Here is a 16,634-nt window from a genome sequence, read left to right as displayed (position 1 = left end):
CACCGAACCAGCCCTCATGGCATAATAAAGATAACACAGTTACTGCATTCAAACATCTCAATGCTTCCAGCCACAGCCCATGCTCAGCATTGGTACCCACTGTAACATCAGCATGTAGTCTCTATCAGACCAGGGCATGCAGTCGACTTAATGTTGATCTAGAATAAGTTAGTTTGTGTCTTCAAACATCATTTTGTCATAAATTCCCCAGCATCTTTTTATCTGCTTTATCTAAACGCATTGGGTACCAAGTGGTTGAATGGTTATTGTGGTTCTCGGCTGCTTAGGTGGTGAACATTTAAACGCAGATAAACACAGTAAAACAACACAAAATGCTGCAAATCATTTCCTCTTTTTAATTTAACAAGTAGGTGAAATGGGAATTGTCTGATTTTATTTAAATTTCCCACCTCCACTCCATGCAGTGGAGAAGGGAGAAAACACTGCTGCAATTCCCAGTACAGCTGTACTCTCAAACTGCAGTGTGTTATCACTGATGTTAATGGTGCCTGATCTCAGTATCATTCATGCAAAAGTACTTCTGATAAGTACAGATCACATCCCTGCTCACCTCCGCTAGATGTAGCACAAATAGTCCATCTCTACATCCACTCATAGAGATGCCTTTGATCTCATTCACTTTGATTGTGGTTTTCACTTGTGGGGACTTTGCATCTGCCAGGGCAAAGGAGCTGTTCGTCAGCAGCATAATCCTTGGGGAATTCTGGAATGAGGTCAAAGAACATGCATCACATTCCAAGAGTCAAATAGCCAGCAGGGGGATTTTCTTGAAAACAGTGCAGACATTTGTATTCTCTTCTCTGTTGAAGGCAGGTGCTGAATCATTTCCCGTCCCCCCACCCCCCCCCATAATATCTCACCAAATGGACCATCTTCACGCACAAGTGTCAATAGGGACACAATCACACAAGTTCAAACATCTCTTCCCCTGCAGTGGATCTGCACATTTTCCAGGAAAGTTATTTGTGATCAGGAGAGAAATTAAAATCAAGCCCAGGTAACATCATTGGGTTGGGAAACAAGGAAAGTGAATAAAAGTGATACTGAGCCATTGACTGATCGATTGATCGACACCATGGAATCAGTTTGTAATGTTAGTGGTGTTCACCAGAAACGACACATAGACGTGTCCTTACCTTTCCATCTGTCCTGTTAATTTTCATGACTGTGTCCATCATTAGTAACTTGCCCTCCATGCCACTGATTAGTTTCTGATACTTGCTCTTCTTCTGATTGTCCAAATATTGGCCTTTGAAAGGCTGAGGCACACTGAAAGGGTCACAGCAACAGGGTCAATGTCATACAGCACAGAGACAGGCTCTTCGGCCCAAAATGCTTCGCCTTGCCCTATTTCTCAAGTGTAGATCACGCTTTCCCCTCTCCCTAGTAGGTCTTTTATACATTGCCTGAGGAAACCTTTCTGAACACGCTCAACAATATTCCACCCCATCTAGGTAAGCCATCAACATATTATGGGATTAAAATCTTTCACTATGACAATCCTATTATTATTGGGACCCTATAGTACAATCCCAACAAGGTGAGCTTCCCCTTTTTGTTTCCCAGCTCCACCCATAAAGTCTCACTGGATGATCGCTCACTAATTTCATCCTGTTGTGATGCTCTTGCCTCCACTTTGATGATACCTGTCATCTGGAACGTTAACCTGCCAGTCCTGTCCCTCCTTGTTTCTGTAATGGCTATACTGTCCCAATCCCATTCCCTGAGTTCATCTGCCTATCAGGCCTCTGTGAGCAAATTATACACAGCACCCTAGAAGAGTTCAATTTGCCAGTCTGTCTCAGTTGCCATTACATCACGAGTATCTTCTGAAGCATTGGCAAATATCAGATAAGTCTCAGCCTCTGGAAGGAGCAGTATTAAAGTAATTCAAGTTGAGTGACACTCATTAGTAACAATGGAGACCTGAGGGGCTGGAAAAGTTGCGTTACCTGGAGGCATAGGAGGCTTTCTTATCCTTGAAGAGCTCACTGGCATATTGCTTCTCTTCCAATTCTGCTTTCCTCTGGCTTGAGATTCCCTCTCTGTATTTCTTGCACTGCAGTGTGAAGTGGCAAACAGTTTATCTTTTCTGGATCCTTGTGGGTTAAGCATAAATCCTGACTCAAACTGAATTATTTCTTCACAAAAATGCAGTAAATGGAGTTTGTATAAAATAAATTATGTGCATTAAATCAATTCAAAAGAGTTCAAACAAGTTCAAACAAATAGCCTTCTGAAGAGCAGTCATAGATGGGGAATAAATGACCAAGATACACACCAGCAATGGATAGTTTGGAGCAGGAACTCTGGCAAAATCCCCTCTTCCACTTCAGAGAAGGGAAATGAGTCAAAGTAGCACCACTCCCATTGCTGGGCTGAGTATTCAACCCGGGTGGGATCCGAGGTGAGAGGAAGTATTGGAGATAGGTAGGAGAGGAATGTAAGGGACACTGGTAGTTGCAGTGAGAAGCATGGATGAAGGGGCCATTGGGAGTTACAGAGATACAATGAAAGGTTGGAAACCAGTGTCATAGTGGAAAGTCAGGTGTAGCTAATGCTGTCGAATGGGTGTAGAAAATGAATCAAGGTACATACAAGCACATTGACACACCAACAGTAACTTGTATTCCGACCTTCCAGAGGTAAAAGATCCTCTTCAATTCCTCGTCCATTTTGCTCAAGCAGTGAAAACGCAACGCTGGCCAGTTTTTATCCAGCGGAGACATTGATGGTAGGTTCTTTTTCAGATCACGGATGTATATTTGTACCTTTTTGAATGAAAAATAAAGTTATCAGATAGTATTGTATTCCGTGCTCCAGCAGATCACCAGCCTCTAAGGTTGGTTTTTGGACAGAATAACGTCTGAAATCTAGTTTTCTATCGCTGGGAATGTTCAATGCAGCATGAGGTTCAATACAAAAATATCAATGTTTTGTTTCCTGGCATTGACAAATACCCCAAGTCACCGACCGTTAAATATAATGCAGGCAGCTCACAGACTGAACTTACAATTGAAGAGATCATGAATTTCCGGACAATCCTTGAAGCATTACATTTGAAGTATCTCCTGTGCCTTTTCCGCACCTGAGGTGACAAGCAAAGGTTATTTGTGTTGGGTTGCAGTGAATGGTCAATGTTGACGTCAATTCAAAGTTAGAAAAAAGAGTTTGCATTAGTTCATTTTAGTCAGCAATAATTAGTGTCATCAATCACAAGTGATCATACATAACAGCTCTTTCATACTACTGAGAAGATGTCTGTTATCAGTGATCCTATGTAGGATATTAAAATTGAACTAAGAATTGGCAATGTGGGGGAAACCAGGAAGTTGCAAAGAGGCAGTGCGAATGAGTGAAAATCCAAACAAAACTGCAGATGCTGGAATTCTGAGATAAAAACAGAAATGCTGGAAACATTCAACAGGTCAGACAGCATCTGAGAAGAACAGAGTTCATGTTTCAAGTTCAGGGGTCTGTGACCTGAAGCATTCATGGAGAGAACAGATGTAGGTCTTGGTTCAATGTTGCAGCTGAAAGTGAGTACCTGTGAATCTGTACTAACAGTTCAATGTTGCTGCGGAAAGTGCAATAGATAACATTGGAGAATACAGTTGTAATTAGTGAAAGCAGAATGATTGTAATGCAGACTCGCTCTTTGCTTTGTTACCTGGAAACCTCGCCAGCCGGCTGCAATGATGGTGACTGCTGCAGCATAACGTTTCTGCTCCTTCAACTCTCTCTGGAGTTTGCGAATCTGGACATAAAGAATCAACTTTCCACTTTCAAGATCAGGAACATTTGTTTTAATATGACAGCATTAACACAGTAGAATGGCCCATGGTGTTTCACACCACAGGAGTGTAAGCCAGGGCAAATGTTCACACCAAGATACGAATGGACATTTTTGGCCAGGCAGGCGACTGATAGCTTGGCTGTCGTGGCAGGCTTACGGTGCATCTTAAAGGCAGAAAGGTTCGGGGATGGAATTCCAGAGCTTGGGGCCATAACAGCTAAAGGCATGGCCACCAGCGCTGGAGTGCGGAGAGCTTGGGATGGGAGAGGTGTCAATGAGAGGCCCAAATTGGACAAGGAATGGGGAGTGAGGCAAAGCCGAGGAAAGACTTGAACACAAGGATGGGAATTCTCCAGGTCTTCCATGAGATGGTCATGTATCGCCATTTTTAATAACCTTGTTCCATTTAGTCATTGAAGCACTTTAGAAAAAATTGGAACTTATAACATAAAAATAAAATGAGGGCAAAATGATCATTTACAACTGGCAACTGGCATACAGTGTTTACGTCATGCTGTTACAGAGCCCCCTTTAACTGGATTTGTTTTCCATTCACTTAGGTGAATGGTAATTTCTGAGAAGACACTCCTCTTGAATCTAAATCAGTTTCCAGTCAGCTTGCAACCAGTGAACCCACTACTGTGATGAATGCAGGACATGGGTCGATTCTTAGTCAATCCAAGCACCTCAGAAACTTTGAAGGGCCAGAAGGATACATATCAGCGAGTGGTCAGACCCACATCTTGCCTTAGGTTTTATCATATAGGATTCTTCAGAACAAACTCACCTTCCAGCCCCTGACATAGGCTTGAAGCACAATGGCAGCTTTCTTCATATTTGAATATTTCTTTTGTTGCTGTATGAGAATGAGAAAGATGCAGCGTCAAAAACAAACACACATTTGTTACGATACCTTCCTGCTATGTTTGTTTGGGTTATTTTCCCTTTCTTTCTCTTCCCTGCTCTCCCTCATTGCAGTGCAGACCCTGTACTGTGTACAAACCCATCCTGATAACTGTTCTTTATGTTTGAGTCTCAATCAATGGCTATCATATTTTTTCTGCTGGGATTTGGGTGTCATTAGTAATCAGCATCTTTTGTCCTGAGAAGCCTCTTCCTTCACAGTAGTACAACTGGCAGGCTGCTCCAAGGGTTGCCATGAGTTCACCATGCTCCTGGGTGTGGATACACATACACACCCAGACCAGGCGAGGGCAGTCAGAGACCTTCACAGTCATTCTGTACATGAGAAGCTCCCAGAAACTGCAATGCAATAGTAATCAGATGATCTGTATTCAGTGAAAGTAGACAAAAATGCTGGAGAAAGTCAGCGGGTGAGGCAACATCTATGGAGCGAAGGAAATAGGCGACGTTTCAGGTCGAGAACCTTCTTCCCGAAACATCACCTCTTCCTTCGCTCCATAGATGCTGCCTCACCCGCTGACTTTCTCCGGCATTTTTGTCTACTATAATTTTACCAGCATCTGTAATTCCTTCTTGAACATCTGTATTCAGTGATACTGATTATGGAGTCAATATTATTCCAACACAAGTATATCTTTCTTGCTCTTCTAGGAAATAGTGGCAACTGACTTCTTCAATTCGGCCGAGGAGATGGCTCAGTTTAACACCTCTTCCACTGGCAATGCAACACTTTGCCATGGCTTTAGCCTGGAAAAGGGACATCAGTGAACCAGCTGGGATTTTAGCAACATCCAACATCTTTAAATAATGCCTCTTCTTATCCTGGTTTATAAAAATGAATTTAAATGATCAAAAGGGAATGCTGCCATTGCTTGCAGCACACGGATTGTTACTTAGCCAGAGTGGCGTGCCTTCCTGGGCAAGAGTGGGAACTTTACTCTTCAAGGAACTGAGTGAGCTTGATGCAGAAATAGAAACAACAATTTCAGTTGCTTGCACTAACATAGAAACATAGAAACATAGAGATTAGGTGCAGGAGTAGTCCATTCGGCCCTTCGAGCCTGCACCGTCATTCAATATGATCATGGCTGATCATCCAACTCAGTATCCCGTACCTGCCTTCTCTCCATACCCTCTGATCCCCTTAGCCACAAGGGCCACATCTAACTCCCTCTTAAATATAGCCAATGAACTGGCCTCAACTACCCTCTGCGGCAGAGAGTTCCAGAGATTCACCACTCTGTGTGAAAAAAGTTCTTCTCATCTCGGTTTTAAAGAATTTCCCCCTTATCCTTAAGCTGTGACCCCTCGTCCTGGACTTCCCTAACATCGGGAACAATCTTCCTGCATCTAGCCTGTCCAACCCCTTAAGAATTTTGTAAGTTTCTATAAGATCCCCTCTCAATCTCCTAAATTCTAGAGAGTATAAACCAAGTCTATCCAGTCTTTCTTCATAAGACAGTCCTGACATCCCAGGAATCAGTCTGGTGAACCTTCTCTGCACTCCCTCTATGGAAATAATGTCCTTCCGCAGATTTGGAGACCAAAACTGTACGCAATACTCCAGGTGTGGTCTCACCAAGACCCTGTACAACTGCAGTAGAACCTCCCTGCTTCTATACTCAAATCCTTTTGCAATGAAAGCTAACATACCATTCGCTTTCTTTACTGCCTGCTGCACCTGCATGCCTACCTTCAATGACTGGTGTACCATGACACCCAGGTCTCGCTGCATCTCCCCCTTTCCCAATCGGCAACCATTTAGATAATAGTCTGCTTTCCTGTTTTTGCCACCAAAATGGATAACCTCACATTTATCCACATTATACTGCATCTGCCAAACATTTGCCCACTCACCCAGCCTATCCAAGTCACCTTGCAGTCTCCTAGCATCCTCCTCACAGCTAACACTGCCCCCCAGCTTAGTGTCATCCGCAAACTTGGAGATATTGCCTTCAATTTCCTCATCCAGATCATTAATATATATTGTAATTAGCTGGGGTCCCAGCACTGAGCCTTGCGGTACCCCACTAGTCACTGCCTGCCATTGTGAAAAGGACCCGTTTACTCCTACTCTTTGCTTCCTGTTTGCCAGCCAGTTCTCTATCCACATCAATAATGAACCCCCAATGCCTTGTGCTACACTAATGTCTAGTAACAACCTCACTTCATTAGCAAATCTAAAATTCACACCAGGAGCCTAAATAAAAAGGAAGAGGGAACAGAGTTGGCAATTCACGTTTGGCACAGAACTGGAGTGTGCAAGCCTTCAATGTGAACGCTGGCATATTTCTGAAGCCCGGGCATCCTTACGTTATATCGCTTGAACCAGGCAGCAATGATGACCTGACTTTTCTTCAATAGGAGGAAATGGGTTCGGCATTTCCAGCCGCGATAAGTCTTCTGAATCAATGTGGCCACGAATCCCAACTGAACCCGCCGTCGTTCTTCCATGTCAAAGAGCTGTGTGGAAAGCAAGAAATAAGTGAAGGGGCCTTGGGAGAGGGAATTACAGGCAAGCATTTGTTTCATACTTTCAAAGCAGATCCATCAGACAAAAGTGAAAAGGGCCGTCAGTCATCAGAAATAACTTTTGCCTTTGCTTCATTTTTCTCTCCTTTCCCAATAATGCATGTGAATTTTTGCTGTGCATTATGTAAGGGTATTCCAGTAAATGTTCACGTATTTCCCCAATAAAATGCTTGAGGGACTATAATCAGTGCGCCATAGTCTCTTCAAGGAGGAGTTCTGCCACACCTCCCTGGTCAACACACCAGTATCTCTCACCAAACACTTTGGCTGAGAGAGTAAATGTATTCATGCCAAGTCAATACTCACTGTCTGTGGATTTCTGATAAAGATTTTTGTCCGTCCAAATGCGTATTCCTCTGGAGCTATATTTAATTCAATCAAAAGGGCCTGTACGCCATCTCTTAAAGAAGAACAGAAATGAAGGAATAAATATTGCTTCTGATTCTGTTTGTGCCACATGTGGTAACATATTTCATAACAGGATTTGAAGGGTCACATATTTTGTCAGCAAGACACAATATAATCATTAGATCAAATATTTTTGATATTGTTTCCCCGCCAGTAAATAATGGACACATATGATGTGCAAACAGCAATAGGACATATAGTGCTTTCTGATCCAAAATATCTGAGTTAAGTGAGGCATGGTGGCACAGCGGTAGAGTTGCTGCCTTATAGAGCCAGGGACCCGGGTTCCATCCAGATCACGGGCGCTGTCTGTACGGAGTTTGCACGCTCTCCCTGTGACTGGGTTTTCTCCGGGTGCTCTGGTTTCCTCCCACATTCCAAAGATGAGCAGGTTCATTGGATTCTGTAAATATCCCCAGTGTGTAGGATAGAATCAGTGTATATAGGTGATCGCTGGTCGGCACGGACTCAATGGGCCGAAGGGCCTGTTTCCACACTGTATCCAAACTAAACTGAATGAAGTTAACTTGTGGCCTATTCCCCCGCTGACTGTCACCAGGAAAAAGTTGCTTACCGGTCGTTCCCCTTCCAGTTTGGCCAGGTCTGTTTACAGAGCATCTTGTAGCGTTCCAGGCAAGGCTTGTAGTGGTGGCGGTAGGCATATCCCGCCCGCCGCACCCGTATATTCTCCATCAGCCCCAGGTACTTGATCTGTGTTTGCACCAGGCGGTCTTCAAATCGTGCTGGCGATTTTGTGTCATTTGGCTTGATGCATCTGTGGAGGAGTCAGCACAGGTCAAGCGAGAAATGGTGCGATTATACAGCGAGGCGCAGCAGGAATCAAGGGGATTAAGAAGGAACTGCAGATGCTGGAAAATCGTAGGTGGACAAAAATGCTGGAGAAACTCAGCGGTTGCAGCAGCATCTATGGAGCGAAGGAAATAGGCGACGTTTCGGGACGAAACCCGGAAGGAAATAGGCAAAGTTTCGGGCCGAAACCCTTCCGGGTTTCGGCCCGAAACGTTACCTATTTCCTTGGCTCCATAGATGCTGCTGCACCCACTGAGTTTCTCCAGCATTTATGTCTACCCAGGAATCAAGGGGATGTCCAGGAGGTTACACAAAAAAGCTGGAGAAACTCAGCGGGTGCAGCAGCATCTATGGAGCGAAGGAAATAGGCAACGTTTCGGGCCGAAACCCTTCTGGGAGGGTTGATCGTTCACCTAACAGGAGCAACACTGGGTGTACAAAACTGCCATCATTATCCATTCACGATGTACGCCTCTCTGGTCTCATACCTACATGGTTGACTATGAAAGCTCCTCTGGCGCAATTGATAATTGTACCAAAACACTATAGCTGTTTCACAAAACAACCACAAGGCATTGAGGGAACGGGCAGGGCGTACTCCTCTTGCCACCAATGCCCACTTCCTGAGAATGAATGATGATGAAATCGACACTGAGGCCACCAGTGGTGCTGAGAAGTTGGCATTGGCGTTGCCACTGTCTCAGGGTGAGAGCGGGCAACTGCTTGAGGGGTGGGGACAGACTGAAGGGCAGTATTTGAAAGCCACATTACAGTTCCAAATTTGCCAAGTAGGGGAGACATTGACCACAGGCCCACATCTGCAACACAAAAACATTCTCCTCCAAAACAACCCGCCATTTGCCTGATTATGTACAGCCCGGAGTTATCCCTGGAATTGTGCAACTTGGGGAAATGGTACCTGATATAGTTGGGGTTTTTAGCCAGGACGTTCTTCATTAGGACATTCACTGAAGCCTTGAACTGTGAGCCAGCTGTTGGTGGCCTCTTCAACAGTGTCTTTCTTGGGTCCCCTTCAGAAAAGAGTGACTTGATGAGCTTGTGCTTGGCCTGCCACATGGCCTTGGATAGATCCCCATACAGCAGGTCATTGTTCTTGTCGATGAAGTCTGTAACGTTGTATGTCACCTGCAACAGCAAGGAAAGACAATGTGTCACTTTTCTCCCAGGTCGCCCACTCCCTTGAAGTCGCCCGCTCATGCTGGCTCATGCTGGCTCGTGCTGGCTCGTGCTGGCTCATGCTGGCTCATGCTGGCTCGTGCTGGCTCGTGCTGGCTCGTGCTGGCTCATGCTGGCTCGGCTGGCTGCCAAGTGAGTGTCAGCAACAGGGCTGCCAACTCTCACGCCCTCACGCTGATCAGACATTTCTCACGCTCTGTGGTGAGAAATTTTGTGATCAACGAAAATTAAAAAAACTCGGATAAACGGCCTGGTCCGCGGGTGTTGGAGAGCCGGGGCTGAGGGAGGGATGGAAGCAGCGGGCGGATACAGATGCGGGGAGCCGGGGCTGGTGAGTTTGCGGGGCTGACGAGTATTTGCGTGGCTAGCGAGTCGCTCGCTGCAGCTTCGGCCATGGAGCGCTCCGGACAGTGCGAGTGTCCCGGGCCGTCGGAGGCGTCGCTACCGCGCCGAGTCTCTGTGCCGAAGCGACAGACTCTCAAAGGGAGGTGGAGAGAGAGAGAGGGGAAGGAGACAGGGAGACAGTGGCGGGAGAGAGAGGGGGTGAGAGGAGAGAGAGGGGAGAGACGGAGGTTGCGTGATTGGAGAGAGAAGAGGGAGAGGGGGAAAGAGGTAGGGGGAGGGGGAGAGTGAGGGGGGAAGAGAGAGGGGTGAGAGGGATGAAAGAGGGAAGAGGGAGAGGGGGGGGGGATGGAGGAGAGAATGGGAGAGAGGAGGGGAAGAGAGAGGGGTGGTAAAAGAGAGAGGGGGAAGAGGGAGAGAGGGGGAAAGAGAGAAACGGGGAAAGAGAGAGAGATGGGGGGACAAAGAGAAAGAGGAGATAGAGACAAAGAGAGGGGAGAGAGAGCGAGGGGGAGTGAGGTGGGAGGGAGATATGGGGAGAGAGAGGGGGAGAGAGAGAGAGAGAAATGAGAGAGAGAGGGGGGAAGAGAGAGAGGTGAGAGGAGAGACAGAGAGAGGGGGAGTGTGTGGAGAGGGAGAGGGAGAGATAGAGAGGGAGGGAGGGAGAGAGAGAGAGAGAGGGGGGAGAGAGAGAGAGGGGGAGAGAGGGAGGGAGAGGGAGAGGGAGAGGGAGAGAAGAGGGGGAGAGAGAGAAGAAAGAGAGGGGGGGAAAGAGAGGGGAGAGAGAGGGAGAGAGGGGAGGGGGGGGAGAGAGGAGAGAGGGGACGAGAGAGGGGGGAGAGTGAGGTGGGACGGAGAGAGGGGGAAGAGAGAGAGAGGGGGAGAGAGAGAGGGAAGAGAGGAGAGAGAGAGGGAGGGGAGAGAGAGAGAGAGAGAGGGGGAGACAGGGGAGAGAGAGGGGTGAGAGGAGAGACAGAGAGGGAGAGAGGAGAGAGGGGAAAGAGAGATGGAGGGGAGAGGTAGAGGGGGAGAGAGAGAGGGGGTTGAGAGGAGAGAGAGTGCATCCTGGAGGACAACCAGTGGCTGCTGGAAGTAAGTACCAAGCACTGGGTAGATACGGTGGAAGATAGTGGACTTCAAATGGGGGTGGTTGGAGAAAGCATCCTGCTTGCCTGCTAGATTTTCACTTACTGTAACTGCAGGAAAAATGTTCCCGATGTTGGGGGCGTTCAGAACCATGGGTCACAGTTTAAGAATAAAGGGGGGGGGGGCAGTTAGGACTGAGATGAGGACAAACTTTCTTCACGTAGAGAGTTGTGAATCTGTGGAATTCTCTGCCACAGAAGGCAGTGCAGGCCAATTCACTGGATGTTTTCAAGAGAGAGTTACATTTAGTTCTTGGGGCTAACGACATCAAGGGATATGGGGAAAAACAGGAAAGAGGTACTGATTTTAGATGAATAGCCATGATCATATTGAATGGCAGTGCTGGCTCGAAGGGCCAAATGGCCTATTCCTGCACCTATTTTCTATGTTTCTATGCTTAAGTATATGGCAATAAAACTCGATCACTTGATTTTGAAGCATTCATGCATGGTGGAGGTTTAATGTAGTCATAGTGATACAGTGTGAAAACAGGCCCTTCGGTGCAACTTGCCCACACCCGCCAACATGTCCCAGCTACACTACCTGCTTTTGGTCCATACCTCCAAACCTGTCCTATCCATGTATCAGTCTAACTTTTTCTTAAATGTTGGGATGGTCCCTGCCTCAACTACCTCCTCTGGCAGCTTGTTCCATACACCCATCACCCTTTGTGTGGATAAAGTTACCCCTTAAAAAGTTACCTCTTAAAAATACTTCATACAAAAAACATTGAAATCATACTTCCACAGTGCACTAAAACATGATTTTAATACATCAAATTTCAAAAAGTTCCTACCCTGGGAGGGGGCACACCCTCTCCCCACTCGGTTGCTCCACTCCCTCACCGGGTACCCCCAAGGCCAGTGATCAGTGATCGCACAGCCTCCCCCCTTTCAAAAACGCTCCAATCCAATTTAAAGCATATATATTGCATTCAAGTGTCAGTTAAAAGACTCGCTACAGTATGCACCATATTGCACAATTTCAATGAAAAATGCAAAAGCCCTGTACTAATGGAAGGGGACACACCCTCCCCCCCCCGGTCGCGATGCTCCCTCGGGCTTGGTCTCTGGCAATTTCTCACTCCCAACTCTCACCCAATGTTGGCAGCCCTGCAGCAATGTGGGAAAGGTGCAACAGTTAGGATTTAAGCAGACTTTGTTCCAGTTCCAAAGGCATTGAGGCCACATGTCAGCATTCTAACTGTAATCAGTTTGTCCATCAAACACATGAAGTGGAACTTGGGAATGCACTGCCCTGTACACTTTACTATTACATTCATCCATTAAAGCACGGGGCAGCTGATGCTGTGAAGGTTGAAGGTATTTTGGTCAGTCACCGATGATATAACTCCATTTTTGTCACACGTTCTGGAGCTATGAGGCAGCAGCACTAACAACTATCTAAATGAGCAACTTACCATGGAAGCATTTGGTATCAGGAAGAGCACCCACAGAGGAGGATATCACAAGGAACCAAGTGCTCACCTTTCCTGCATAGTGCTGCACGCGGAAACAGTTGGCTGGCAGTGTTACATCGGTGATGAATTTGGCGCTCTGCGTCTCTTTGCTCTCGTAATGCTGATGGCTGGAGAAAGTCTGATTTAACTTTTGGAGGAAGGTCTTTTCAGTGACATTACCAGGGCGGAGACATTCTTCGTCCAACATTGCCAGGATGCCTTTATTCTGCACAAGGACAAACAGCAGGTCAAATGAATGGCCATCTTCTCCCCCCCAGCCTGCCACAGATATTTCATCACTACTCTCCTCTTTGCACGGAGGTCTGGTGCAGTTACCAGGTGCTCTTAATACTTTAGTACAGTGGCTATCCCTCGTGTGTAAATGCAGACTTTGCTTGGCAGCAGAGTTGTGTAAACACCAGGCTCCCATCCTGGGTCCACGTGTAAATGTTCATGCTGGCCGACTGCTACTGACTGGATCACAGCTGATTTCCCTCTCCCCGCACAGCAACACAAGCTCATTCAGTCAGGATACATGTGTGGCCCTGGGAGCTTGCTCATTTACACAGCTCAGTGCTACACAATATCAACATTTATTCACCAATTGGCAATGCTATTCATTCTTTTAATGTTTTAAGACTAATAGATGCACCTGTACATGATACCATTACACACTTGCATCACACACTCTCTCTCAGACACACACACACACACACACACACACACACACACACACACACACACACACACACACACACACACACACACACACACCACACACACACACACACACACACTCATTCATGTTGTCACCAAGACCTTCTCACACCCTAAACTACACACATGGTCTCTCGTTTCCCGCGTAACAATTGCAAAAGCCAAAAATGTAAAGAAACAAAAGTACGTTTTCAATCAGGCCACAGATAATGGCGTTGTCAACATATTTGATCTGTATCCACTCGATGCCCTGGAAAACAGAACAAGAATAATATTCAACACAGGACATGATCAGTTGAAGCTACTAAAGGCCAGACTCAGGGGCACAGCTATGATTTAATGATGCAGAGATTAAATTGACCAGAAGAACCAAGTCTTTCTGCCTATCCCAGGGACACTGAGATCAGTTGTAGTTCCTATCCCATTGAAGCTGAATATATGATACGGTTTGCACTGCATAGTTCATCATTGGGAGAGTTTGTGAATTGTGATAAGTCGGATGAAAAGATTGAGGGGTTGCTTACCTCTCGTATGTATTCTTCCTGTTCCTCCTTCAGTGTCAGTTCAATGAAGAGCTGCTGCAGCTTCTCATTGCAGTAGTTTATAACAAACTGCTCAAAACTATTGTCCTGAAGAAATAAACACAAATTATTTAACATGCGTCTCGTATACTTTCAAATATATGAAAAGACTTCAATTTGTATTGTACCTTTCACACTGAATTAGTCACCATTATAACACCAGCCTTGTTTTGCACAGCTAGCTCCCACAAACAGCAATGTGACAAAAACCAGGTCCTGGGTTTTGTAATGTATTGGTCCTAGGATATCTCCAACCTCTTTCCGTAGGAATTGTGGGCTTGTTTCATTCATTGGGGCCTGAGTTTAATGTTTCATTCAGAAGATGGTACTTTCAACACAGGGAGACTTAGCCTAGAATCTGGGAACGGTTCACTGGAGTGCTGTCAGACTCTGAGGTGAGAGATGTATCTGGCTCACTAGCAAGGGAAATGCTAAAGAGAACCTGAGCCGTTTCCTGGAATCCCAGGGGTGTGAGTGAAAATTTAAAAAGCAATGACTCATCATAACATGACGATGTTTGTCTTCATCATTCACTGAGGGAGCAAGTTCTACAATGCTGCCACTCTCGAGGGAAATGAATTTCTCCCCATTTCCCATCAGATTTCTTGGGGGCTGTCTATATTTATGATCTTTATTCTACATTCCCTACAAGTCAAGTCAAGTCAAGTTTATTTGTCACATACACATACGAGATGTGCAGTAAAATGAAAGTGGCAATGCTCGCGGACTTTTGTGCAAAAGACAAACAACAAAACAACCAAACAAATTATAAACACAATCATAACACGCATATTCTTTTACATAATAAATAATGGAAGGAAAAACGTTCAGTAGAGTTAGTCCCTGGTGAGATAGGCGTTTACAGTCCGAATTACCTCTGGGAAGAAACTCCTTCTCAACCTGTCCGTTCTCACAGCATGGCAACGGAGGCGTTTGCCTGACCGTAGCAGCTGGAACAGTCCGTTGCAGGGGTGGAAGGGGTCTCCCATGATTTTGTTTGCTCTGGAGCTGCACCTCCTGTTGTATAGTTCCTGCAGGGGGGTGAGTGAAGTTCCCATAGTGCGTTCGGCCGAACGCACTACTCTCTGCAGAGCCTTCTTGTCCTTGGCAGAGCAATTCCCAAACCAGATGGTAATGTTCCCGGGCAAGATGCTTTCCACCGCCGCTGCGTTGGAAACATCTTCTGCACATCCGACCCATAAGCCTGCAGAATTTTAATTACCATTATCTTGTCACCCCTTAGCTTTGTTCTTCCTCAAGAAAATCGCTCCATCTGTGCAGGATATCACAGTATAACACAACACACATGTTCAACGTAACTATACAGAGCATGGATACCAACTGGGACCTGTTTGGCCAAATTGCCCATGTGCCGTAAAACAATGGTAGACAAAAATGCTGGAGAAACTCAGCGGGTGAGGCTGCATCTATGGAGTGAAGGAAACAGGCAACGTTTCGGGTCGAAACCCTTCTTCAGACGTAAAACTATGTTGCTCCTTGCAGTGTTGGCCTTCTATCTTAATTCCCATGAGATGCATTGTAATCATGCACAGCTTCCCTGTCCTCACAGTGGGACCGTTTTTATAGGAAGAATTGTAATGCAAACCTACCTCAAAAATCTCAAATCCGTAAATATCCAACACTCCCATCACCTTCTTCTGTACTTTGCCTTTAACCTTGAACAAGTGCAAGTTGTGTTAGTTTGCTATAAACTTGTTTAAGAGACATCTTATTAGGCTCTTCTGTAATGTTCAGACGTCCAGCACCTAGACTTGTCCCCTCCTCTCCCAAAGACAACACCTTGCACTGGAGCAAGGTTCCACAGGCACCAACACCATTCACATACCCAGCAAAAACCATGTGACGCTAGACAATGAAGTGACAGTCTATTACCTGTGAGAGGCATCACAGCCAGATAACAACCTCAATTAAAGAAGAACATGGATAGGCGACGTTTTGGGTCAGGACCTTCTTCAGACTCTGGAGATGGGTCCTGACCCAAATGTTGCCTATCCATGTTCTCCTGCAATGCAGCTCATGCTAAGTTACCCCGACACTTTGTATCTTCTTTTGTAAACCAGCATCTGCAGTTCCTGTTTTCTACATCTCAATTAATGTCTGTGTACAAATGGGCTTTCCAGTTTGGTGTTGTGGTGGGAGGAGGTTGTTTTCATTGAAAATCCACCAGGCGTGATCAATTCTTCCCGAACCCCACTTGCTGAGGTCAATAATCACTACTTGATGGTTCCTCCAGTTTATATTGCCCAGTAACGGATTGGGCAATGCAGGAATTCTCTCAACCAATTCAAGAGCCAGTCATAGCCAAGTTATTTCCTTCATTCATTCTTACAGATCCTAATATCTGGAATAATTTTGCTCTATTTTCCCAAATTTGTTACATCTATTTTCTCTATAATATGCCAGCAGCTTAAGGGACCATTGAATCTAGTGGTATAGTAACAAAGACATTTGAAATATTTGATTCCCAATATGATTCCTGAAGAATGCCCTCTGTGCTGTATTACCTGAATGCTTTCGTTGATTCGGTTCACCAACCAGTTGAACAGGCGGTCATAGAGGTTTTTTGCCAAAGCATCACGTGCATAGAAACCCTGTGCGAAGAAATGACACCTGCATTGTTACATTGTTGTGTGCTATTTATTCTATCACCATGAGTAGCAGCTCAGTAACTGTGGATACG

General features: G+C 45.7%; 1 protein-coding gene across 1 annotated transcript in view; it reads right to left on the bottom strand.

Annotated features, from left to right (window-relative positions):
• The window catches only part of LOC129714740 (unconventional myosin-Ib-like), a 39,501-nt gene that overhangs the window by 2,358 nt on the left and 20,509 nt on the right, over positions 1–16,634 (bottom strand). Inside the window, exons 12-27 of the mRNA XM_055664543.1 lie at positions 16,459–16,545; positions 15,544–15,609; positions 13,877–13,981; positions 13,540–13,602; positions 12,664–12,861; positions 9,411–9,637; positions 8,256–8,456; positions 7,580–7,673; positions 7,055–7,204; positions 4,605–4,673; positions 3,692–3,778; positions 3,035–3,109; positions 2,658–2,792; positions 1,974–2,080; positions 1,158–1,290; positions 572–724 (exon numbers count right to left, since the gene is read on the bottom strand). Coding sequence (XP_055520518.1) covers positions 572–724; positions 1,158–1,290; positions 1,974–2,080; positions 2,658–2,792; positions 3,035–3,109; positions 3,692–3,778; positions 4,605–4,673; positions 7,055–7,204; positions 7,580–7,673; positions 8,256–8,456; positions 9,411–9,637; positions 12,664–12,861; positions 13,540–13,602; positions 13,877–13,981; positions 15,544–15,609; positions 16,459–16,545 — 1,950 coding nt within the window. The remainder of the gene's footprint in view (positions 1–571; positions 725–1,157; positions 1,291–1,973; positions 2,081–2,657; positions 2,793–3,034; positions 3,110–3,691; positions 3,779–4,604; positions 4,674–7,054; positions 7,205–7,579; positions 7,674–8,255; positions 8,457–9,410; positions 9,638–12,663; positions 12,862–13,539; positions 13,603–13,876; positions 13,982–15,543; positions 15,610–16,458; positions 16,546–16,634) is intronic.

This window comes from Leucoraja erinacea, chromosome 40 (assembly GCF_028641065.1).
Source record: "Leucoraja erinacea ecotype New England chromosome 40, Leri_hhj_1, whole genome shotgun sequence".
Taxonomy (NCBI): domain Eukaryota; kingdom Metazoa; phylum Chordata; class Chondrichthyes; order Rajiformes; family Rajidae; genus Leucoraja; species Leucoraja erinaceus.
This window is presented reverse-complemented; position numbering and strand designations above follow the sequence as displayed.